Below are 26,400 nucleotides of genomic sequence, written 5' to 3' on the forward strand. Positions count from 1 at the left end.
ATGCAATCTTATTCAGCAACGAAAAGGAATGAAGTACTGACACATGCTACAATGTGGATGAACCTTGAAAACATTATGCTGAGTGAAAGAAGCCAGCTGTATGACTCTATAAAATGTCCAGAACAGGCAAATGCATAGAGACAGAAAGCAGATTAGTGGCTGCCAAGGGTTGGGGGAGGGGGAAATAGGGAATGATTATTTAATGGGTGTAGAGTTTTCTTTTGGGGTGACGAAAATATTCTGACCAGTTAGAAGTGATGGTTACCATAATATTGTGAATGCACTAAATGTCACCCAATTGTTCATTTTTAAACAGTTAATTTTAGATTATGTAAATTTCCCTGCAATTAAAAAAAAAATTAAAAAGAGGGAGAGAGAAAACATGGATAGATAAATAGATGATATTAGAAGAACGTGAACTTGAAGGATTTTGACACTTACAAACTTAGGCGGCGGCATGTTCAAATTCAGATTGCTCAAGGTAACTTCGTGGCCGCTCTGTGCACAGGCCACTAGTCTCAGTGCAACATAGAAACCCTGCAAATCCAAAAAAGGGGGAGGCGTAAACCCCACCCAGCTGGCAGCGGCAGTGGCAGAGCTGTCTGCAGCAGTGGGCTTTGGGGAAAGAGGGATTTCAGTTTACTTCAACAAGGAAGACCACATGTGAGCAAGTCACTTACAGTGTTGAGCAGAACTGGTCTCACCCTGGGAGCACTGTTTAAATGAATATGCTAAAATGGACTTAGCCCATTGCTTTCTGAACACCGTAAAATTTCAAATAAATGTATTTTCAAATAAATGTATTTTCAAAAATAATCTCAACATGTAGGAAATGCTAGATTGTAAAAGTAGCAGACTGCAGTTTAAGAGTCTAAAGGATGGTTCAAATATGCGTTGACTTTTTAAAAATGGTTTGAAATAGACACAGTTGTTTGGGAATTGACACTCGCGATTCCCTGGGATGCCCCTGGCCTCACTGAACAGAGCATCTCCTACTCACCCTCCCTACTCCCCAATGGCCTGACGTGGACTTCACTTCCCACATAAGGACAAAGGACCTGAACCAGGCCAGCAGGGGCCTTGGCTCCTCCTCGCCCTCCTCCTAACCCAGAACTGGCCATGCCACAGTCTTAGTGGACTCGTGTGGCATCACCTAGTTTTTTTTTAATTGATCAACGGGCCTAAGAACATGGACTCTTTTTAAAACTGTAAACACAATTATGGTTTTAAAAACTTCTTCAAAGAGATGAGCACTAGAGCAGCTTTTCTCAAGCTGATGTCTACAGAATGCCCGTGTAGAGTGTAGAGAAATGGGGACATTAGTAAGGTTAGAAGAACTGCATTAAGCAAAGTTAACAGGGCTCTCTTACACAAAGATCCTCAGAACCCTTAACACCCAGATGTGTACTGTGAATCTCAAGCGAGGGAGGAAAAGCTAACGGTGCTTTCCCGACGGGTCGGATCACGGACAGTGAGACACCAGGAACAACATCCCTTGGAATATAGTTTGGGGAAAGACTGAACTAAATTAAAATATGACCACTTAAAAATCATAAGTACTATAACATTCCATTTATAGAACATTCTCAAAATGACAAAATTATGTCAGAGAAGGAACCAGTGGTTGCCAGGGGTCAGGGTGTGACTACCAATGGGCTGCATGAGGGAGACTCTGGGGTCTGAGAATGTTCTGATCCTGACTGTTGTGATGGTTACGTGAATCTATGCAAGTGATGAAATTACATAGAACTATATACGACAGAAACAAAAACCACAAGAAAGTGCAGGTATCAATAAAACTGGTCAGCTCTGAGTCAGGCTTCTGAGCAGTGTGGTTTGGTGAGAGCTGGGAAATGATACACGGGAACTCACTGAACTATTTTTTGCAACTTCCATCAGAGTCTGAAGTTATTTCAAAATAAAACGTTTTGAAAACATTTCAACTGCTTGTAAGCACACAAAATATTACCAGATACGCTAACCATGAAAGATGGCTCCAAGAGTTCAAAAGACTTTTATTTCAAAATGAAACCTTCCCGTTTTAACAGTCTGATGTCCGCACTTATGACCAGTAATACTTGTCAGTGGAGACAACGAGGAAGGAAGTGGAGAGGTGACCCGGCCTGGGGGCTCTGGCCCAGCCCCTCCACTTGCTCTGTGTATACGGGTATATACCTGTTTGTCCAAGAACCCTTTACCTTCTGGGTCGGCCAAGTCCCATATCTGTGGAAACACAAAAATGCTCGTGAGTGCGACCGCTGATCATTGACTGTTTAATCACAAAACAGGAGCCACCATCGCTACATGTGGGCCTTATGTATACGCCACAGCAGCCACAGACTCAGAACAGGTGAATAGCTTTCACCCCTCCCTCCCCCCAGGGGCACACAGCCGTCAGTGGCAGAGCCCAGAGAACACCCAGGTACACCTGGCTCCAAGGCCAACATAAATCCATAGCTATCAAGATCCCAAGAGCACTCAGGCCTCTTGTCTGCTATGCAAGCAAAGGGTGGCAGTAGCCATCAGAGCACTTGGATCTACCAATTACAGACCCGAGACGCTCACAATGGCCAGCTCACTTCCAAGGGAAGTACAGACCGCATGAAGAGGGGTCTGCACAGGCCGGCCTTCACCTGCCGGGGGAGCCCTGAGGGCGGCCACAGAAATCGCTATCATTCATCACATACCTTCCCAAGGATAATGTCTGAGAGCCCAGACTTCTTTAGAAAAAGTGCAGCTTCACTCGCCCCAACTCGCCCTGTGTATGCTGGGTCTACCTGGAATTGGGGAGCAACACTTGAGACAAGGCTTCAGCAACAGAGCAGCAGGTAAAAGCATTACCCATGACACTGGCTGCTAGCTGATAATTTGGAAACAGAAAGGGATGAAAGGCCTTACTGGGCTGCAATTCACAGCTGTGGTTTCTGAGTCACTCACTCTAATTTCAATCCAAAAAGACACTAGTGAAAACTTACCTGCTTGTAATAAGATTCATATAATGGATTTCCAGTGGGAATCTGTAAACAAAACCACAGATATTGGTCAAAGGTGGACACAAAACCCTTCTAAAAAAAAGTGTCCCTCAATTCTGTTATCACTAAAATACACAATAATGAAAATCAAAATTTATGCACTTTAAACGTGCTCTATACGTGGACTGTAGTTTATTTTCAGAGATAACACACTTAACTCGATTTAGAAAAAGGAAATGTTAATGCTCTTAAATAATCCCGATTCCAACACAAACAACACAGTCGTTCAGGAAGGAGCAGCAGACCAGAGCCATTTTCTATTCACTGACCGATGGGATTTCGGTGTGTCCAGGAGCTCAGAGGGAAAAGACACCCTTATCCTTTGAGATCGTTCTCTGGCTCCGGAACCAGAACAGGAGTTTCTGCACATCATCATGAATCACCAGTCACAGAAGCTTCAGACTGGTTTCCCTGCTCCAGGTCTCATCCCCACCCATCTCGTCCTCCACCAGCCGCCCACCCAAGGGCTGCGCAAAAACCACTGACCAGCCCCGGCCGCCAGGAGCGAGCTGGCCAGTGACTGCTCCCACAATGACAGGCAGGAAGTTCAAAATCCTCAGCTTGGCACCGAAGACACTCCGTGTTCCAGACATTCCAGATTCCCCAAGATGTCGCTGTTCAGAGAAGGTAACCACCCAGTCTAGGATCAAGCGGCAAATTGAGGCCACGCCTGGATTCAGCCTGGTTGGCGGCCAAACCCTCACACATCCCACCGTGTCACGGTCTCTCTTCCCAACCTCAGCAAGCCACCCGCCAGTGGGGAGGAGGGGATCTGCAGGAGTATGCCAGCAGGGGTAGGAATTCAGCAGCCACTAAGATGTTAGCTGTAAAGGCTTACACGTGTTGGTCTTTTACCTCATGACGGGAAAAAAGCAGGACATGGCTAACTTGCCGTTGATTTAGTGAGCAAGAAAAGTGAAGAAGACACCATTATGCTTAATCTTATGGAAGAACTGGTGTGTAAACAGGTAAAGAGAAGAATGCCAGGAAAAATGAGTACCAGATGAGAGGCGGGATGACAGTGTTTATTTTAAAAGTCTTTGAATGCTGTTGTGCAACTTTTCATAATGAATAAAACTGGGGGGAGGCGGGTTCCCTTCAGTTACAATCACTGATTTGAACCAGCCCAACACTTGCATTCCGCTGTGCTGTAAAAAGTCATTTCAGGTTAAAAATAATGCCCAGATTACAGTCAGCTCCTCTGGAGGATGCCAACACCTGCAAATGCAGAAAGAAGCGAAAGTACAAGAACACCAGCAAGAGAGAAGGAAAACAGAAGGAAAAGAGCAAAAAGATCTGAAAGGCAGCAGAGGAAAGTCAAAAAAAAAAAAAAGAAAAACGGGAAAAGAAAGAGGGAAATCCTGAAAAGGCAGAAAAAGCTAAAAAACTAGGCAGAACAATGTGAAAAAGCAAGAAAGGAGGGTAAAGGCCAATGGCTTGAGAAACAAAAGGCGACAACACCAATAAGAAGAAATGAGAGCTAAGTGGGGAATTCCCTGGTGGTCCAGTTGTTAGGACTCTGCGCTTTCACTGCCGTACTAAGATCCTGCAAGCCACATGGCGCAGCCAAAAATAAAAAAGAGCTAAATGTACAGCTACAGCAGCTCCCTGGAGGGAGGGTTCCTCCTGCCCTGGGCCCCTGTGTATACCGTCCTGGGGGAGGCTGTCGCCTTTAGCTTCTTATGACTTAGATGGCAATGTCCACCATCACACCCTGTTTGATCTCCAGGGTTTAAAACCCCACATGAACTGATACAACTCAAAAGTAAAAAAACAAACAACCCAATTAAAAAATAGGCAGAGCATCTGAACAGACATTTTTCCAAAGAAGACATACAGATGGCCAACAGGTATGTGAAAAGATGCTCAACACCACTAATCATCAGGGAAATGCAAATCAAAACTACACTATCTCACCTCACACCTGTTAGAATGGCTAGCATCAGAAAGATAAGAAATAACAAAGTGTTGGAGAGGGCGTGGAGAAAAGGGAACCCTTGCACACTGTTGGTGGAAATGCAAATGGGTACAGCTGCTATGAAAACAGTATGGAGGTTCTTCAAAAAGTTAAAAACAGAACTACCATATGATCCAGCAATTTCATTTTTGGGTATTTATCCAAAGGAAACGAAAACACTAAGAAAAACAAACAAACAAACAACAACTCCATGTTCACTGCAGCATTATTTACAATAGCCAAGCATGAAAGCAACCTAAATATTTACTCATCAATGGATGAACAGATAAAGAAACTGTGGTGTGTACACACACACACACTCATGCACACAGAGGAATATTATTCAGTCATTAAAAAGAAGGAAATCTTGTCATTTGTGACAATGTGAATGAACCCTGAAGACATTATGCTAAGTGAAATAAGTTAAACAGGGAAAGACAGATACTGGATGATCTCACTTATATGTGGAATCTAAAAAACAAAAACAAGAAACCAAACTCACAGATACAGAGAACAGATGGGTGGTTGCCAGAGATGGGAATAGGGGGTAGGTGAAATGGGTAAAGGTGGTCAAAAGGTGCAAACTTCCAGTTATAAAATAAGTCATGAGATATAATGTACAGCATGGTTAATATAGTCAATAATACTGTACTGTATACTGAAAGTTGCTAAGAGTAGATCTTAAAAGTTCTCATCACAAGAAAAGAGATTTTATAACTATATGGTGATGCATGTTAAGTACTGTGATCATTTCACAACGTGTATAAATAGCAAATCATTACATCGTACACCTGAAACTAATATAATGTTATATGTCAACCATAACCTCAATTTAAAATAATTAACTAATTAAAATTAAAAAAGTTCTGCATGCTTTCAAAACACATCTCCCCGGAGAAGTAAGGCTGAAAGAGGAAGCAAAGTCAGGCAGGCTGTTGTCATCTATCAGTAAAGGTAACCGTGCTGGGTCCAGATAGCACATCCTGTGCCCCGGCTCATGGAAATGGAATGCAGAGACCCTAGGGACCCCCACCTTGACAAAGGTCCCCTTCCTGCCAGCAATCAGAGAGGCACGGGTCTGAAATGCATTTCCAGTGGGATTTTTTTAAGATCTCATGGTAAGCAAGAGAGAGGTTTCCAAGCTACTACGATTCCAATGAAAAAAAGTTACGATATTTGGAGCATAGATGGTTAATAACTGTCTCAAACTTCCCAAACGCTTCTGAACTAGATCCATAATTAAGAGGAACAAGACCCCAAATAGTCCAGAAAAGGCTCTGAAGCCCCAGGCCCAAAGCTTGGACCATCGATGCTAAGGGCTCATCCTACAGACAGTCTATGGCCAAGTGTTGATCCCAAATGACCCACAACTAACGGAAAACCACAGAATATGCCTCACCCATTCCTCTCTAAGTACAGGAATCAATTTGGGTAACCTGGGACAGTGACAGCAGTGAAAGGTTCTGATTTAATTACACATACCTCAGGCACTACATAAGCAGAAGGGGGAGTAAAGGGAGAACACCAACAGATCTAATGGCACTTCCTCTTACCACACTACTTCCTCCTGGCGACAGCGGAGTCACACCTGCAAGCTGCCCAATACACCGTTGCAACAGAGCTGAGGATGAATGCTGCTAAGGCCTCGAGTCCCCAAGTGACAGGCAGAGACCTTGGACACAAACAGCTTGTTGGTACAGGCAGCCGCTCTGCTGGGACAGAGCCCCCGAGAGCTGAGAGTGGGCACCAGAGCTGCCCACCTCTGCCTAACCCCAAAGCGAGCCCAGAGGACAGGCCAGGGGACAAGGCCTTCAGTGTAAGAGGCTGCAGACAGCTCTGAGATGGCTTCAAGAACGGACGGAGCCGGCCCAGGAGGGTGTTCTCCTCCACCAGCCCACTGTGCTAAGACGCCATCTTTGACTCTGAATTATTCATTGAAGTTCAATATAACTTTCAATTTGATCTTTCAGCTGATCTCCTAAAATACTAAGAAAAGTTCCTGTAGCCTCTTCGCTCTAACCTCCACCCCAGAGGCAACCTACAAATGGGGAGACTGGGAGGGCAGCACATCAGGGAACATCCTTCTGCTGGGAGGCCTTTAAACTCCACAGTTCATGCAAGTGTGCGCAATTTTAATTCTGGAGAAAACCAGCTTGAGATGAGGAACACAGCAGTACTACTTTGGAGGGGAAACCCTGAGGACTGGAGTTCTGGCCACACCTAACCATCTCAGGATTGAGTCCATCCAGCTCTCTGATTCCTGCTTTCATCCATGGGCGGGAGCTCTTATGCAAAACAAAGCAATGATCGCTGGCCTTGCTTGTTTCAAAATGACATTTGTAAAGCAAATTAATTTTCATTTTAAAACTTTTAGAAAAGTATAATGCCTTGTTCTGATAAATAGTGGATCACATTTACTGAGCCTCACTATTTTCTATCCTGTACCTCATTTAATTGTCCCAAACAATGCTATGGGCAGGTACTACTGTTCGTCCCAATTTATGGGTGAGGAGACTGAGGTTACCTTGCTCAGGGTCACACAGCCAAGGAGTGACGGAGCCAGAGGAGACCCAGGCCATGTGGCACTAACCTACTCTGCACCCTGCAAAAACAGCCCAGGCATGACAGAGCCAGACACAGGGCCACTGCACAGCCTTCCGTGCATGCTCACCTAAGAAAAGGCAAAACACGTGATTATGTCATGGTACATTTTATTCAACAGACATGGTCAAAGTGCAAGACTTGACTTAAGCATATGAACTAACTTGAAAACCAGCGCAGCCTGCCATTTCCTCAGGAAAACTGAGACCCCATAACGGCTGTGTTTTTCAAAGCTGTTGCCAAGTTTTGCAGGAAGTTAGGCACTTTACACCAAAAGACATCCCTGTCTGAGTTCCTCCTTGGAAAGCAAGATGCTGACTCAAAAACAAGGCTAGAGAAGTGCTCACTTGATAATCCTTGCACTTCGCCTTCCACTTAGAGATAGTTCCCCTCACTATTTGCACAACCATTACCTTGGCGGTGCGCACGGCCCTCCAGGCAGGCCGGACCACATTCTGCAGGTAAGGAAACCGGGACATAACTCAGTAGCACTCAAAGAGCATCAGCAAAAACTGGGGCATCCTGAACCTCCCTGAAACTGACAGCTCACTCCAACTGCCAGATGAGAAGTTTCTAAGCCAGAGCTAAGGTGAACACTGCCGAGAGAACTGAGACATGAGAAAGAGCTTTCATAAATCCTGAAGAAAAAGACATCCCAATTTAAAAATGAGCAAAGGATAAGAAAAAGGTGATTCTGAAAGAAGAGATGCAGCAAAGTTAGGGGAGATGTTCAATTTAGGTACAGCAAAATAGAATGAAATGCCAGTTGTTTGCTATCAGGTTGGCAAAGTCAAAGAGAGGTGCCATGCAGGGTTGGCAAAGGTGGCAACACATCTTGGGCCCTGCCAGTGGGAAAATAAACTGAGTGGAATGGCCTTCTGGAGGCCAAAGCAACAACATGTGATAAGCAGGCTTATCACATGTTAAGCCTGATACGCAGGCTTAACATGATTCTTTGTTGATACAGATAAGATTACTCTAAAATTTATACAGAAAGGCAAAGGAGTTAAAACAATGTTGAAAAAGAATAAAGTGGGAGGAATCAGTCTACTCAATTCCAAGGCTTGCTATAAAACTACAGTAATTACGACAGTGTGGCAGTGATGGAGGAAAGACACGTAGAACCATGGAACAGAACAGTGAGCCCAGGAACAAACCCACACAGATGCTCCCAGTTGACTTCTGACAAAGGTGCAAAAGCCACTCAGGAGGAAAGAGGCCTGTTCCACAAATGGTGCTGGAGCAACTAGCCATCCATTGGAAGAGAATGAGCCTGGAGACCTAAGTCTCACACTTTTTACAAAATTAATTCCAAGTGGATCATGGACGTAAATGTAAAACTATAAAACTTTTAGGAAAAAACAGGAGAAAGGGGCTTCCCTGGTGGCGCAGTGGTTGAGAATCTGCCTGCTAATGCAGGGGACACGGGTTCAAGCCCTGGTCTGGGAGGATCCCACATGCCACGGAGCAACTGGGTCCGTGAGCCACAACTACTGAGCCTGCGTGTCTAGAGCCTGTGCTCCGCAACAAGAGAGGCCACGATAGTGAGAGGCCCAAGAACCGCGATGAAGAGTGGCCCCAGGGCTTCCCTGGTGGCGCAGTGGTTGAGTCCGCCTGCCGATGCAGGGAACGCGGGTTTGTGCCCCGGTCCAGGAAGATCCCACATGCCATGGAGTGGCTGGGCCCGTGAGCCATGGCCACTGAGCCTGAGTGTCTGGAGCCTGTGCTCCACAACAGGAGAGGCCACAACAGTGAGAGGCCCACGTACCACAAAAAAAAAAAAAAGAGCGGCCCCTGCTTGCCACAACTAGAGAAAGCCCTCGCACAGAAACGAAGACCCAACACAGCAAAAATAAATTAATTAATTAATATTAAAAAAACAGAGGAGAAAATATTCAGGATCAGGGGCTGGGCAAAGAGTTCAGACTTGCCACCAAAAACCTGATTCATAAGGAAAAAAAATTGATAAACTGGACCTCATCAAAATTTAAAATGTTTGATCTACAAAAGACCCTGATAAGAGGATGCAGAGACAAGCTACAGATTAGAAGGAAATACAGCTGACCCTTGAACAATGTGGGGGTTAGGGGTGCCCACCCTCCACACAGTCAAAAATCCGAGTGTAACTTATAGTCAGCCCTCCATATACAGTTCCTCTGTACCTGCAGTTCCACATCTATGGAGTCAACCAACCTCAGATCAAGTAGTACTGTAGTACACATTTACTGAAAAATAAAAAAATAATTTTTTTTTAAATAAAGAAAAAAGAAAAGAAAAAATTCACATATAAGTGGACCTGCACAGTTCAAACCTGTGTTGTTCAAATGTCAACTGTATTTGCCAATCACATATCCAACAAAGGACTAGTATCTGCAATACATAAAGAACTCTCAAAATTTAACAACAAAAAAGGAAACAATCCAATGAGAATAGGAGCATAAGACATGAACAATTCACCAAAGAGGATATACAGATGGCAAATAACCACATGAAAAGATGGCCAGCATATCGTTAGCTAGGAAATGTAAATTAAAAACCACTGTGACAGGGAACTATATTCAATATACTGTAATAACTGATAATGGAAAAGAACCTGAAAAGTTACACATATAACTGAATCATTTTGCTGTACACCTGAAACTAACATATTATAAATCAACTATATTTCAGTTAAAAAAAAATTGTCTTGAAAAACCACAGTGAGAGGCCACCACACACCTATTGGAATGGCTAAAACAAGAAATAGTGACACCGGGACTTCCCTGGTGGCACAGTGGTTAAGAGTCCGCTTGCCAATGCAGGAGACATGGGTTCAAGCCCTGGTCCAGGAAGATTCCACATGCCACGGAGCAACTAAGCCCATGCACCACAACTACTGAGGCTGCACTCTAGAGCCCGTGACCCACAACTACTGAGCCCACGTGCCACAACTACTGAAGCCCGTGCACCTAGAGCCCATGCTCCACAACAAGAGAAGCCATTGCAACGAGAAGCCCACGCACTGCAACAAAGAATAGCCCCTGCTCACTGCAACTAGAGAAAGCCCGCGTGCAGCAACAAAGACCCAACGCCCAAAGCAGCCAAAAAAAAAAAAAAGAATCCACCTGCCAAGGCAGGGGACACAGGTTCGAGCCCTGGTCCAGGAAGATCCCACATGCCATGGAGCAACTAAGCCCGTGCACCACAACTACTGAGCCTGTGCTCTAGAGCCCGCGAGTCACAACTACTGAGCCCACGTGCCACAACTACTGAAGCCTGCATGCCTAGAGCCCGTGCTCCACAGCAAGAGAAGCCACCGCAATGAGAAGCCCATGCACCACAACGAAGAGTAGCTCCCACTCGCAGCAACTGGAGAAAGCCTGTGCACAGCAATGAAGACCCAACGCGGCCAAAAATAAGAATAAATAAATAAATAAATTTATTTAAAAAAAAAGAATTGGTGACACTGGTAAGCATGCAGAGAAACTGGATCACTCATACGGAGCTTGTGGGAATGTAAAAAGGTACAACTACTCTGGAAAACAGCTTGGCAGATTAAAAAAAAAAAAAAACTAAACTAAACATGCAACTATCACAGGACCCAGCAACTCTCCTGGGCATTCATCCAGAGAAATGAAGACTTAAGTTCACAGAACATCCTGTACTCAAATGTTTAGTGCAGCTTTATTCATAATCGCCCAAAACTGAAGCACGCCAGATCTCCTTCAATGGGTAACTGCTTCAATGAACCGTGGTCCCACAGCACCATGGAATACTACTTGGCTATGAAAAGGAATCAACTACGGATATACACAACAACCCAGGAGAATCTCCAGAGGATTATACTGAGTGAAAAAGGCCAATCTCCAAAGGTTACATACTGTATGATTCCACTGTACATTATTAAAATGCTGAAATTATACAAATGAACAGATTAGTGGTTGCCAAGGATCAGAAAGGAATGAGATGGGAGGGAAGTGGGTGTGGCTGTAAAAGGGCAACTAGAGAGATCCCTGTGGGGATGGAACTGTTCTGCATCTGACTGTAGCAATGTCAATGTTTTGGTTAGGATGGTGTCCTACAGATTTGCAAAATATTACCACTGGAGAAAACCAGATAAAGAATACACAGGATCTCTCTGCATCATTGTTTTTTAACAATTGCATGTGAATCTACAATTACCTCAAAATTTTAAAAATTAAAAAAAAAAAGACTCAGGAGATCTCACAACCAAACACAAGGTGATATTTTTAGATAATCACGGAAATTTGAATATGGACTGGGTATCAGATTATTATTAATTAAGCTGTGGTATGGCACTGTGGTAATGTAAAAGAAAACAGTCTCAGCTACTAGAAGTGCATATTGAAATATGATTTCTAAGATGAAAAACACTTGGGTAAAGACATTTGCAAAACGTTGGCATCTGTTGTGAACGGGTGGTGAGTACATAGGAGTTATTAAACTCTTCCCTCTACTTGTAGTGTGCTTAAAATTTTACATAATTAAAGACGAACATGTGATGTGTTTCTGCTCTGGCAAGGATTTTAATGGTACAAGCTGCTTCAGGTTTAAGTGTGATAAATGAAAAGTAGCTTTATCACTGGCAGGATCGTGCTTTTGTCAAATGATAAAAAGCAGAATTCCTTTATTTGTTAATTTCTTTAACAAATAATTTCTTTCTTTTTATTATTTGACAAAACCAGAATTTGCTTTTGTCAAATAATAAAAACCAGAATTTCTTTAGGCCTTCCCGATACTCTAGGGTCTCCTCCTGGGATTCTGTAATGATCAGATATGCAGGAAGGCAGAAGGGCAAGAGGGTTGGATCAGTTTGCCCTTCTTCAGGGCGGGACTGCAGGTGACAGTAAAGGACTGGAAATAGTCAAGAACTAGTTAAGCCAATAATGAACTGCTGTCTCCTTGGGACAGAATACCACAAAGCGGTAAAAATGGCACAGGCAGAACGTTTACGATGTTTGCTCAAGTGAAAAGGGAGGGCCCAAATCAGCACGCAGTTATGACCTGGCTGGTAAGCACACAGTGATCACATCCACTTGGATCTAAACCTGGCAGGACGGACACCACATGTGTACAGTGATTCCTACTTGTGAACTGGTTGCCTCTCCCGGCTTTCTGAGTGCTCCAGTGATCCACGTTAGCACACACTGCTTTTTGTAAATAGGACAGAAAAAGGAAAAGAAGACGCGAAAGGAGAAGAGGGATCTGAAGGATGATACACGATTCTCCCCAGGGACCCAAATGACCGCCATGACGAAGGCCAGCTGAAGACGTGTGCCTGCCACTTGGCACAGAATGCAGGGCCTCCCTCCGAGCCACGCAGAACACAGGGCCTGCAGTGGGGACGTGACACGGGGGAGTTCTCCTAAAAGGAGAACCAAGGAGCAAGAGAACCACAACTGAAAGTCTAGACACACAATGAGGCATCAATGTGAACAAGCCAGGCAGGGGTAGTTTAGGGTGAGACGCCATCTGGAAGAACACAGAATCAAGGTGTGAAAGCTTCCATGCTCCAGGAGTCCAGCACTCTCAATCCCATCTACCGGAAACAGAAGTGAGGAAGGAACAAAAGTCACTGGAGGCAGCCTTCCTGCTCCAACACACTGCCCTGCACAGGATGCAGGACCAGGCAGAAATGGCAGACGCAATGACATGACAGGTCTGCACACCCCTTGCTGAGAGGTCAGAACATCATCCTGTCCTTCTGAAGGCGACCTGAGCAGACGCGCTTGTGAAGGTGAACTGAGTATGCACTCAGCTACTCGGATCGGGTGACAGGAGGGAGGGGAGGAAGCTAGGGAGAGACTGCCATCGTCCTCCAGGAGAATGAGGCCCAAAGCCATCCACGATGCGGAAACATGCAGATGAGAGGGGGCTGTTCCCCCTTGAACATTTTTCTCCGGGATGTCCCTATGGGACGTCGAGGTGGAAATCTCTTTTCCATTCCAGCAGTATCTATGGAGTGCCTGCCTGATCCCAGGCACTGGCCTCCATGGGGTGCAACAGTGAATAAGGGGACCACGCCCCCACCCCAGCCTCTCGGAACTCCTGGTCTGGAGGAGAATGTCATTAGACATGACAACACACACAGCGGGCTGTAAGTGCTATGAGGAAAAGACAGGATGGAGGGCGACTCTGTAGCCCACAGACACCCACCTGTGAGGGCAGGGAGACGGCGGCTACACTGCTGAGCCTGCCCGAGGGGACACGAGACAACCAACAGGCTGAGGAGCACCCCCACACGGATGCACTGGGGGAAGACAGGCCCACAACGGAGAAAGGAGGTGCCGTTGGCAAGAAAACACCAAGGGAGTGGGGTCCTGTGGGGACCAGAGGATGGGCACAGAGAGAGGGGTACAGGGTTGAGTACGGCCATGCAGAGGAGCAGGTGGATGGCACTGGAAAGGGACCTTGCCCAGGCAGCGTGGGTGGGGCAGGGAGCAGATTCCAGCCAAACACTGCCGCTTAAGATCAACGTGGCCCTGGGGACTTCCCTGATGGTCCAGTGGTTAAGACTCTGTGCTTCCACTGCATGGGGCATGGGTTCGATCCCTGGTAGGGGAACTAAGATCTTGCATGCCTCGTGGAGTGCCCCCACACCAAAAAAAATTTTTTTAATTAAAAAATAAATAAATAAAAAGATCAACGTAGCCCTGGCCTCCCTGCAGGCCTCCCTAGACACCACTCTTCCAGGCATCACAGAGAACACCCCCCGCCCCATCATTTCCATTCTCTCTTTCCTTCATCCATTCGATGGACCAGGCCCTGAAGAGGCCCTGGGGAGACTCATAGGGGCGACATCTTAGCAGTAAGTGCCCCCTACACAGCAGGGCACCTACAGCCCTCCTTGAAAGCACCCGTTTCTCATGGTGCTCCCAACTTTCCCCAAGTGTGCCCCGAACCTTCCCAAAATTCCTTTTCTACATCGGCCACCCCAGGGTTCCAACATCCCTGCCATCTTCTGAGCCCTGGCCCAACATTACACGAGGACCCAGGGATCCCCAGGGCAGATCGAGTCAGCAGCTCTCTGTGCCTCCTCCCTGCTCCCCTCTGTAGGTGGCACGATCAGCCGCCCACTGCCCACTGCTCTTCCTCAGAGCCTAGGAGCCCTCTAGGCAGCAGGCACCAAGCCAAGCTCCCGGATTCCACTGTGAGCAGAAGGGCCGTCCCCGCCACCGCAGAGCAGAGCGTCACATCACGGTCTGGTCAGGGAACAAACACACAAAGGCACTGGCAAGGGCAGCACAGGAATGGAGCTTTGTCCTGCCGGGCAGGCAGGGAGGGATTAGGTAGACAGAGCAGCGAGAATGGCCTTTCAACCCCCTCCTCGCTCTGCACACACCTGTGACCAGGTCCCAGCCTCTCAGGTGGAACCTCACCTTCACCAGCTTCCCCCTCCATCCCATGTGGCACGAGGTCACGCCAAAACGAAAAGATGCTCTGTGGTTGCTGAGGGAGTGTGAAGCTCCACCCGGCCATGCTTTCGATGCACCCCAAAGCCACCTCCTGGCCCTGCCAGGTTAACTTCCCCCAAACTCACCCCTACACACACACACACACACACACACACACACACACGCTCACTTGCTCACAGACACACAAACAGCCGTCAAGCCCCGCCTTCCTTCCTGGTCTGGCAGATGCTCTACTGAACACACTGTGCACCTTTCACCCTTGTCTGGGCACAAACTATCCTGGGGGGAGGGGGGATCTGCCTGATGAAAGCCAGTTACCTTCCAGCCCCAGCACCAAACCCCCTGCTGTAAGACGTCGCCCAAATTCCGAGCTGAAATGAGTCCCCCTCTCCCACACTCCTAATTTATGTTAAGGCTACTGTTATGACCGGACCCCCTCCCTACATTTCACTACTTGGGGGGTGGAGGTTTCACATTTATTCAACCCAACCCACAGCGCTGGGCCCATACCTTCAGGAAAAGTTTGTTCATGGCACAGGTGAGATTTAGATGAAACCTCGAGAGGGAGTGGGTAAGATGGGTGGAGAATGGTCAGTTCTCAGGCAGACAAAGCTCCACCCCTCGGACTTCCCTGGTGGCACAGTGGTTAAGAATCCGCCTGCCAATGCAGGGGACACGAGTCCCAGCACTGGTCCGGGAAGATCTCACATGCCGCGGAGCAACTAAGCCTGTGCACCACAACTACTGAGCCTGTGCTCTAGAGCCCACTAGCCACAGCTACTGAGCCTGTGCTCTAGAGCCCACAAGCCACAACTACTGAAGCCTGCGCTCCTAGAGCCCGTGCTCTGCAACAAGAGAAGCCACCACAATGAGAAGCCCGCACACTGCAATGAAGAGTAGCCCCCCGCTCGCTGCAACTAGAGAAAGCCCACACGCAGCAATAAAGACCCAACGCAGCCAAAAATTATAATAAATAAATTTATTTATTAAAAAAAAAGCTCCACCCCTCAGAGGCAGAGTGAAAAGCTACAAAGCCTTTCAGGGCCTCAGTTTCCCCATCTGTAAAATGGAGATAATACAGTGACTGCCCTGACCATTCCTATAAAAGTATCAAATGAGAATAAGTAGGTAACTAAATGCCCATTGACAGATGAATGAATAAAGAAGATGTGGCACATATATACAATGGAATATTAGTCATAAAAAGGAACGAAATTTGAGTTATTTGTAGTGAGGTGGAGGGACATAGAGTCTGTCATACAGAGTGAAGTAAGTCAGAAAGAGAAAAACAAATACTGTATGCTAACACATATATATGGAATCTAGAAAAATGGTACCGATGAACCTAGTGGCAGGGCAGGAATAAAGATGCAGACGTTGAGAACGGACTTGAGGACACAGGGAGGAAAGGGAGGCTAGGACGCAGTGAGAGAGTAGCATTGACATACATACACTACCAAATGTAAAATGGATGGCCGGTGGGAAGCTGCTGCATAGCACGGGGAGATCAGCTCGGTGCTTTGTGACCACCTAGAGGGGTGGGAAAGGGAGGGTGGGAGGGAGGCTCAAGAAGGAGGGGATATGGGGATACGTGTGTGCATAGGGCTTATTCACTTTGTTGTACTGGCAGAAACTAATACAACATTGTGAAGTAATTATACTCCACTGTGAAGCAATTATACTCCAGTATAAAAAAAAATCATACACTCAAAAAAAAAGAAGAATATGTAGGTAAAGCACACGCTACAAAGGGAAGCAGTTGTTATAACTATTTTTATGGTGGTTGTTATTATTGTTACTGAGACAGAAGGACAGGTTTTATCTACAAAGAATTGTCATCCTTACAGCTGGCCGTGACAAATGATCTTTTTACCAAACAATAAAATATTTCACCAAATGTTGAACACTCTATAGTACATATCGTACTCGTTTTCTCACTCAACTAGTTGGCTGAGCTGCTCCCAACACCAGGACAGAACAGTCTTTATCAGTTCTCTTAGTCTCAGTGGTTGTTTTTTTTAAACATACAATTTCACACATAGTAGGCTAAGTACATACCTATAAAAACCCACTTACAGGGTTGTGAATTAAAGAATATTTTCCGGTGGCAAAAAGGCAACAAAAAAATCAAAAAGTCAAATGCCAATAACTAAAAACTTGGCCTGAAATAAAATGCTGATTCCATGGCCTGATGTGTGAGCACCACAGTGACCCACAGGATTGCCCGATCCACTAGGCATCGTGGGTATCAGCTCATCCCTTTGGGAACCCTCTTCTCCACAGAGGTAGTGTTCAAAATGTTCAAAATGGATGTAGAGGTGCACTGAGGGCACAGAAGCCGCCCTAATCTTTATCAAAGAAGACACCCAAAGGAAGAAACATCTGTGATCACACATACCAAAGTCTATAGGGTTCTGGGACCTCCAATAGTGCCGTTTCTCGGGTGTGGGGGAATTTAGAGGGCTAATCCATCCCCAAAACTTCAGAGTCCTTGTTAAGCAGTCTCCTAAAGAGGGGCTCACTGTCAAGTTTTTTTCTTGTTTAATCTTTCCTCTTTAAAAACAGCCTGAAAGAAGATAGTTTTGTTTCTCCACTGGAAATGTAAAGTTGAAAAGCCCATCCTATGTGGGTTAAGAAAAGCCAATCTTCTATGGATCAACAGGGATGCTTGTTACTGTCACGAGTAAATCAGAGAACCCCTTCTCACACCCTCTCACAGCAGAAGTGAAGAGGCATCGGGAACCCTGGGGAGGGGTGGGGGCCTGGCCATCAGGATGGTTGCCCAGGGGTGAGGGGGGTGCCCTGACTTTCGTCACCAGTAGAGTACGTACATGCCTGTTTCTTCACCCAAGACATAAAATACAAAATGTTCCCACCAATCAACTACCAACAAGAGCAGCTAGAGAGATACTGCGCTCCTGGCTGCTATTCAGAGCACGCAGCAATCAATCAACAGGTGACCACCACCTGCCTGCTTCAGATGCTGGGACACAGCAGGGATAGAGCTGCTCCTGCCCTCCCAGGAGCCCACAGCGTGGCATCCACGGGAGTTTTAGATCTGTGGGCCAACCGAGACACCCCACCTCCCCAGGGGGTCTGACGCCAGGCATTTTACCTCTCTCCCTTTTCAGTTTCCTTGTTCAGAAATAAGCACAAGAATGATGACAATGACACCTCACTAACAGGGAGTCAGTGGTGAATGGGCACAAAGTGGGTATCCAACCACACTCCCTTACTTGCATGCAAGACCTGTGCCCCAAATCTCTCCGCAACACCACTCTGGGACACCCCGGGTGACCAGCGTCTGGGAACAGGGGCTTTGACTGGGCAGAGCGGATAGGAGGGGCAAACTATAAAGATGGGGGTGGAGGGACAAGCAGCCAGACTGAAAGGCTGCACACCTCTGCTTCCTCCGGTCCTACTGGAACAGAGGAGGGAAAAGAAGAAGGGAGATGCAGGTCTCCTCTTCCTCCTCTCCTATGTCCAGCCCAGTGGAGGCAATTCATTCCACTTCTGCGGGCTACCACTGGACCTCCACGAGGATGTCCGCCACAGGGTGTCCGGATTATCCGTGCCTGGGAGTCCGGCTCCAGTTCAGCCATCTGAAGGGCAGGTGTTCAGTTTTATTTATCTTGGGTCTGAGCCAGCACAAAGTAGGTGCTCAGTAAATGTAACACTGTGGGGGGGGGTCCCCAGGAGATGGGCTGTGCCTCAATGTTGGGTCTGGCCCAGCTTGGAGGGCCTGTTGCAAAGGTGATGAAGGTCTGGTCTCAACTGACACAGCCACCACCTGGTGCCACCCACCTGGCTCCCACAAAGGCTTGTCTTGTCCTGCTGGCTGCCCACACCACACCTGCTTCTTCCTCCTGCTTCCTGCCCCCACTCAGAGGATCCCTGTACTGGTAGCCAATCCACATATTCCTTTGATCATCAGCCGTTCTGCTCTTCCAGAAACCTCAGGCCAGGTTGCTCTGTACCACTTCAGGACTGTAGCACAGCAAATGTCTCTGAGCTAGTACCCAGCTCTGGGCATTCCCTGTATAAGCAGTCAGACAATCTAAACGTGTCACTTCACTCCTCAAGAACTGCCAGAGCTCCTAACTGCCTCTCATAAAGTGGACCTGCCCTACCCGTCAGCCTTTAGTTCAACAGATGACTCCTAGCACCTAGGGTACGAGGTCAAATTAAAACCTGCACAGCCCCTGCCTTTGTTGACATGGTCTAGGCAGTGCGGGAGAAAGACCATCAATCAAATACTCCCACCAATAGAAAATTACAAACTGGTATGTGGAAAAATACAGAGTATCCCCAAAGGCAGTAACAGAAAAGCTGGGCCAGGCTGTCACGCCAAGTGATGTGGCAGCTGAGATATGAAGAGGAGTAGGGATTAACCGGAGATGAAGTGGGGGAAAGAACAATCCAGAGAGGCCATGAATACCATGTGCAAAGGCCCTGAGGCAAGAGAGAATATGCAAGCAACTGAAAGAAGGGCCTAGGGGCTGCAGGGCAGAGCAACAGGTCTGGGAGGTGCAGGATACAGGGGTGCCGTGTGCTGGGTGGGGCAGAGGCCTGATCCAGTCCATAGACAGTGACGGCTAGGCACCACCTTTCCCTGCTTTCAGCCAGTATGTACAAAAGGAGGAGAACCAACTCTCTATCAGGCAGTCCAGAACACAGTCAGCAAATCGATTCTGCTATCAAGAACTACAACAATCCCACTCAGCAGGCAGAACCGGGCGGCAATCTGAGGAGACGGCTGTTTGCGGTCATCTGTAACCTCTACTTCCCCCTCCATCAGCCTGTAGCAGTAAGACTGCTGTGGCGGGCAAAGCACTCCACGCAGGAGCAGCCTTTGGGCCACAGAGCCGGCAGATCTCCTTTCCTCCCCCACGTCTGCGTCAGCTACTCTCTAGACAAGCAGACACCCTGTCAGGCCCTTTTGTCTCAGGCCAATTTGTAGGCCAGGCACAGACTCCTGTGTCCCATTTTACCATGCCACCTTCTTCCCTTCAACCCTAAGTCACCCTAGTTAAAAGAGGGACATGTACCCCGAAGTCCCATCCCCGGCCTCACATTCGGCCCTTTGAGCTGGAGTTCCAGTTTCTTGGCTTTCGCTCATTCTGCTCTGCCTCTGTCAGAAATGCCATGCCTCCCTCCCTTCCCAGGATCTCCACAGCCCAGTCCAAATGCCCCTTCTCCTCCAGGCAAGCGTCTCCAACACACCCAAGTGCAAGCAAGTCACCCGGCCCTCCTCCAGCTCGGACCTGAGCCTCCCCAGCCTGAGCAGAGTGCACTCTCCCTGGGGGCTGGGCATGGCCCACTCTCTCCTCCATCAGCCTCTGGAAGCAGTGAGTACCCACTGCAGCAGGGAAGCCCGCTGATCCCTCATAAAGACGACGAGCAGGTCTTTCCATCTCCCCCTCCCCATTCAAAAACAATAAAATAAAAATGTAAACAAGTGATCTTCTCTCCAACAGACTCCATAGAACCTAATGATGAAGTAGCAGGACCACTGTTTAAAAACAAATGAGACCTCACACTACCATAACGTTTGGCAGCTTAAAAAAAAAAAAAAATTCCAAGACAGGAAACTGCAGTGCAACGCAGAGCCCAGGACGGGGGTCAGAAGAGCCGTGCCAGCGTGAGCTTGCTGGGTGCCACCTTTGGCAAGTGACATAAGGTCTCTGGGCCTCAGTTTACCCCTTTATATAAAGCAAGGATGACTGACCAGGATGACTGGGAGGATAATCTGAGCCATCCAAATGCCTTTCCTACTCAGTCCTTAGAGCCTGTGTGGACTCCAGGCCTTCCCAGACCTCCGCGTCTGACTGTGCCCTCCTCGGCTTTACACTTCTCACAGCGCAGATGGCATCACTATACTGTGTACGTGTTTGTTCATTTCTGTACGTCTGCTTCCTCTCCTTAGAACCTCAGCTCCCTGGGGTAGGATGGTCTTCAGGTTTGCTGGTACATCCTGCTGCCCAGAAAGCACCAGCCAAGAGAAGATGCCCAGTAAATGCCTGAACAAACAGTGTGCTACACAAATGAAGGCACTTTGCGCACACGTCTATCACCCTGAGGGATTCTGACACTCCACTGTTGTGAGACAGATAAAACAGGTATAGAGTATTATTCCCAATTTGCAGATGGGGAAACTGAGGTGCAGAAAGTACTGCATAACTGAGGTCACTGAAAGAATATCTGGGAACCCTAACATTGAAAAACAGGCACCCTGAAGGGGCCTCAAATGATAATGGGGCTCCAAGAGCACCGTCCCGAGGAAGAATATCGAGTAGCTTTCCGAGTGAGTGCTGGCTGCTCAGTTCAGGTCAAAGTGGACAGCAGCCCTGGAGTGGGGCTGATGAGGTGCCTCTCACCACCGGTGGCCGGGGCTGTCGGCACAGCCTGAGGCATCAGAGAGTGGACACTCTATCCAATACATCTGATCAAAAACAGTCACTTGCTTCCCCGATCAACCGATCAGGATTAAGAACCAGGCAGGGGAAAGTTGTTTTAAGGCTCAAAGTTGGGGCAGAAGAGGCAAAACTTACATGTTCGTGCTTTACCAGGAGCCACGTAGTCAACAAAAACCAGGTTGAGGCAGGTCAGTAAGACAGAGACAGCCAGGGAACTCTGGATCTTACAGGGTGAGCCAAATTTACTCTAAAACCTGGCTCTCACAACATTGTAAAGCAACTGTACTCCAATAAGAATTAATTTAAAAATAAAAATAAATAAATAAAACCTGACTACCACCACCACCCCAATTTATACTGCATTAACATTCTAGTAAGACACAGAAACTAGCAATTATTTTGGAGGAAAAAACAAGGGACAAAAGGACAAACAAGTGTCCCAAGCACTGAGTCTTCATTCCAGACACATTTGCCTGGTGCTGCTGTGGGCCAGCAGGCTGCCTAGAAGAGCGGAAAGAGCAGGGCTCTGCAGGCAGACAGATGTGGGTCAACCCCAGCTCTGCACCCACCAGCTATGGGACTTCAGCAAGTTACTTAATTTCTCTGGGTCTCAGTTTCCCGTTTGAAAAATGGGAATAAAACACTCTTAAAACAGTGGTACCCATTAAAAAGAAGCATACGACTAAGTGGGGAGGAAGGAAGAAGGAACTCCTTGGGCACTGGGCAGACGCTCATTGTCACTGAGCCTGACGCTCTCCTCCCATTACCATTGTTCCCTGGGTCTGGTGGCCATGCAAGGGACCCACAGAAGGTACAGGAGGGAGAACTTCCGTTCAGATGGGGCTGAAGGAAGACACCACCAAAGAGGCCTCTGGGGCAGGCAGGATGCAGCAGGAGGTCACAGCATGAGGTTCTAGCCATTGCGGGGTGGGGAGGGTTGGGAGGCAGTGTTAAGAGTGCTCTGCACCAGAGGCAGGAACAAACAGAAAGAAAGGATGCAAACAGGAGAGGCTGAAATTTGGGAGAAGAGAGACAGTAAAGGCTGAGGGCAGGCTACAGTGACGGACAAGTGTTGCAGGGCTCAAGGAGGACCAGTCCCAAGGACAGGCCACTGGGGTTAAGGACCACCGTGTGCTCTTGTAGGTTACTGGTGACCTTGCCTACAAGAGCACAAGGGGGTACAAAGGGGGTAAGGGACACAGGTGCATTTCCAGGGTGGGCCGCAATTAAAGAGGAGAGGTGAAGGGGGGCGCTGGGAGAAACATAAATCAATGAGACATTGATGGAGGAAAAAATCACTTCTAGAGGGAGAACTACCTACTCTTCAAATTGACAAGATTTATATTCAGGGTCAGAGGAGACTACATGGGGAGGGGACATCACAGATATGGCAGAGTAGGGAGCAGACCAGGAAAGATGCTGATGGGAAAAACGCAGACAGGGCTGGAGGCAGAGGAAAAACACCCCACCATCCACAATCCCACTGGCTACCCGCTTCACTCACCCTCAGCTGGCCATCCACATTCCAAGTGTGCCCTACACCTCAATCCAACCAGACCACGGCCTCCTGCTCCAGGGGGCTCCCCTAGTGACCCCAACCAGAAATTATCCTGGAATTATATGCATGCTTCCCCTGTAATAACTGTGAACTCGTGTTAGACTGAACTGAACTCGTGTTAGCCTCAGCTAGACTGGAAGCGCCTGATAGGTCTGTGCCTCACACCTGGGTTGACAGGAACATGTGGCGCAGTGCTTCACTTAACAGGTGTAAATGTTGACATAATTACCCAAGGAAGGAAGACTGGCCATGCCATCATTCAACAAAGGAAAAGGAAAAAGCACACCAGTCAATGACCTGAACTTGTCAGAGACCAGGGGATTCAGGCTGTCGAGCTCCTCGTTCAAATATGCTCCCACCCCCAAGGGCCCAGACCCCAGGCCACATGGAGGGAAGAAAAGCCACCTGTGAAGGGTGCTGGGTGATGCAACTCACTGGTCCCTGCTTCATGGGTTTACCTGACACCCCCTGGGTGCTGAGCACAGAGTCAGGAGCACTGAGCAAGAGATCTATGTCTGGTCTAATGGGGACACAGACAGCAAAGAGACCCACAGACATCTGTGGACCATGACTGGTGCTGACGGGTGGTGTGGCGGAGGCACAGTGCTAGGGGAGGGGGACTTACAACAGGTAACCAGCAAAGGCCTCTGGGGAGAATGACATTTGAGCTGCCACCTGAAAGGAGCCAGGCACTGGCACCACGAAGGTAAGAAATAGGAATGAGCGCTTCAGGAAGGAGGAACAGCCCATGGGACATCATAAGGACAGACAGAGCTTAAACTACGAGCAGAACAGAAAAGCCGCAAGTATGGCTGCAGTGTGGGTGCCAGGGTGAGAAAGAAGCAGGGGAGGCTGGCAGGCACCTGACCAGCAGGGATTCCTGGGGAGGGATTGGGATTTTGTTCTAAAAGGTGCTAAGCAGATGAATCACATGACCTGATTCAGGTTTTCACACCTTACTTCACAGCAGCAAACCACTGCCTTCCTCTAAAGCTAATCCTTCATCAGTAACGTAAGAAGTAAGAATCCCCTCTCTTCGTTGTGTGGATAAGCACTTAATAAACTCTAAAGCACTCAATTAACCTTAGCTATTGTCATCAAAGTTCAAATTAAGGGCTTCTCTGGTGGCGCAGGGGTTAAGAATCCGCCTGCCAATGCAGGAGACACGGGTTCGAGCCCTGGTCCGGGAATATCCCACATGCCGCGGAGCAACTAAGCCCGTGCGCCACAACTACTGAGCCTGAGCTTGAGAGCTCGTGTGTCACAGCTACTGAAGCCCACGCGCCTAGAGCCCGTGCTCCCCAACGAGAAGCCACCACAATGAAAAGGCCGTGCACTGCAACAAAGAGTAGCCCCCACTCGCGACAACTAGAGAAAGCCCACGCGCAACAATGAAGACCAAACGCAGCCAAAAAAATTAATTAATTAATTTTAAAAAAAGTTCAAATTAAGGCAGGTGCCAAAAAGTGGATAGGAAGTTTTAAAAACCAGGGGCGCTTCCTCATTAAATGAGCCTAAGCCTGTTTCTCTCTCTCTCTCTCTCTCTCTCACACACACACACACACACACACACACACACACACACACACCCCCCACCATACCCTAAAAGGTAGCAACTGGCTATCAATAATAATACCCAACATCTGTAGGGCACTTAATAGTTTACAGAGCACTTTCATATCTGTTAATTCATAACCACTGGTCTCTAATGCTTTTAATTTAGTGACAGTGTTACAAATTGGCTAGTTCTGGCAATATTTAGCAAGTACGCACTGTCTCTCTCCTTGGATCAGCTGACCAGTCATGTCAACCTGCCTAACAGCTCTCCTGGGGTTTGGCATTCTCACAGCTGTAATCTCTATTTCCAAATGTCCAAATCTACCAGAGAATTAAATAATGGTTATAATTACAGAATCAATGAGTGAGTCCGATGTGCCAAGCACTGTTCTAAGTGCTTTACATGCTTAATCTTCACCTAACCCCAATACTTTTTTTATATTCCCATTTTCCAAATGAGGTGGCTGGGGCATAGAGAGGCTAAGAGCTTCGTCCAAGGACAGTCAGAGAAGTAAGCCTTGGAGTCAAGATCTGAACACAAGATGATGTGACCCTGTGTCCTCACTCTCAATCCCAATGCTGTGCTAGATAATTCTGGCAAAGTGCGTATAATACGGTGCTTGGTACAACACAGATATTCAGCAAATAAAAGCAGCTGTTACTAGCAGGCCACAGGTAGTTTCTAGTTCCCACGAGAGTGTCGCCTCCAGGACAACAGCAACCTTGTTGGTCTGGGTGACTGCTGCGCTCCCAGCACCTGGCCCGACGCACATTTGACGGATGGATAAATGAATGAACGTCGCTCCCAGAAGGCAGGGTTGCCTGCGCATGGCTCTTTTTGCACGTCTGTGTCGCGCCACTGATACTGCCCCTTAGTAAGAGCATCTGGCTGATCTGAGGGCACCGCAAGGCGCCCGGAGACTTGCGACCCCCTTCACGGCGTAGGGGTGGCGGAAGGAGCTCCCAGTGGAAGAAGAGAAGAGTCCGGGATCGCACTGCTGGCAGGTCCTGGCTCCGGCGGGGCTCTGCCCTCCGCCGCGGCGGGGACACTGCCGCCCCGGCGTTGGGACCCGGCAGGAGACAAAGACCCGCGAGGCTGCCGCACCCGCAGAAATGCTTGCTCCCCTGGCCCACCTCCCCGGAAGGCAGCCCAATGCTACCGTGCATCACCCGCCCTGGAAGCTGCGGAGAACGCCGGGCCCCGGGTGGAACAGACACACACTGCGGCCCCGCCTGCGGGGTCGCCGCCCGCATTGGGTCGCTCTGGTGCGGGAGGCCGAAGGCCGGACCGGCCTGTCACCTTCAGGACCACACGCCCGCCCTCCGCCGGGGCCCCTCAGCGCGAGCCGCCGCCGCCCAGCTAGGCCTCCTCGCGCTTAGGCCTCCCCGCAGCGTCCGCCTAGCGCCCCGCACGGGCGGCGGCGCAGCCCCCGCCGCCCGCCCTCCTAGCCAGCCCGTACCTGCTGGGAGAGGGGGATGAGCGGGGCCGCCATCTTCCCGCGGACTCGGGCTCAGAGCGCCGGGGGAAACAGGGCGGGGCCGCGCGTGTGCACTGGTGCGAGGGGCGGTGCGCGCGCAGCCCGGCTTGAGAGAGGGCGGGGCCGAAGCAGGGCCGCGCAAGCTCAGCGGAGCCAGAAGGGGAGGGGGTTGAGGGCGGGGCCGCGCGCGCCTAGCCCCAGCTGGAGGGGGCGGGGCCCGGGACCTTTGCAGAGTGCCTCACGCGCTCCTTCACCACCTCCTTCCCAATTCCTTGGCTCGTCTGCCAAGGTTCCTTACCCCTCCGGGTCCTAGCCGATGATGGGCCCTCTTCTAGGGATGCTGTTCCCATTGCCGTGCGCCTGGCAAAAGCACTATGCAGAGGCTG

General features: G+C 48.5%; 1 protein-coding gene across 11 annotated transcripts in view; it reads right to left on the minus strand.

The window, feature by feature from the left end:
* EPS15L1 (epidermal growth factor receptor pathway substrate 15 like 1) overlaps positions 1 to 26,084 on the minus strand; it is a 101,089-nt gene extending 75,005 nt beyond the window's left edge. For 9 of the 11 annotated variants that reach the window (XR_009563531.1, XM_060296819.2, XM_060296817.2 and 6 more), the window contains exons 1-5: positions 25,997 to 26,084; positions 2,976 to 3,017; positions 2,688 to 2,777; positions 2,176 to 2,223; positions 442 to 537 (exon numbers count right to left, since the gene is read on the minus strand). Coding sequence is in view for 10 of the 11 variants with exons in the window: in XM_060296819.2 (XP_060152802.1) it covers positions 442 to 537; positions 2,176 to 2,223; positions 2,688 to 2,777; positions 2,976 to 3,017; positions 25,997 to 26,029 (309 nt within the window). In the remaining variant the exon portion in view is untranslated. The remainder of the gene's footprint in view (positions 1 to 441; positions 538 to 2,175; positions 2,224 to 2,687; positions 2,778 to 2,975; positions 3,018 to 25,996) is intronic. The other 2 variants (XM_060296820.1, XM_060296818.2) reach the window with 2 other exon arrangements.
* Between the last annotated feature and the right edge of the window lie 316 nt (positions 26,085 to 26,400).

The sequence above is a fragment of the Globicephala melas genome, chromosome 3 (genome assembly GCF_963455315.2).
Source record: "Globicephala melas chromosome 3, mGloMel1.2, whole genome shotgun sequence".
In the NCBI taxonomy this organism is placed as follows: Eukaryota; Metazoa; Chordata; class Mammalia; order Artiodactyla; family Delphinidae; genus Globicephala; species Globicephala melas.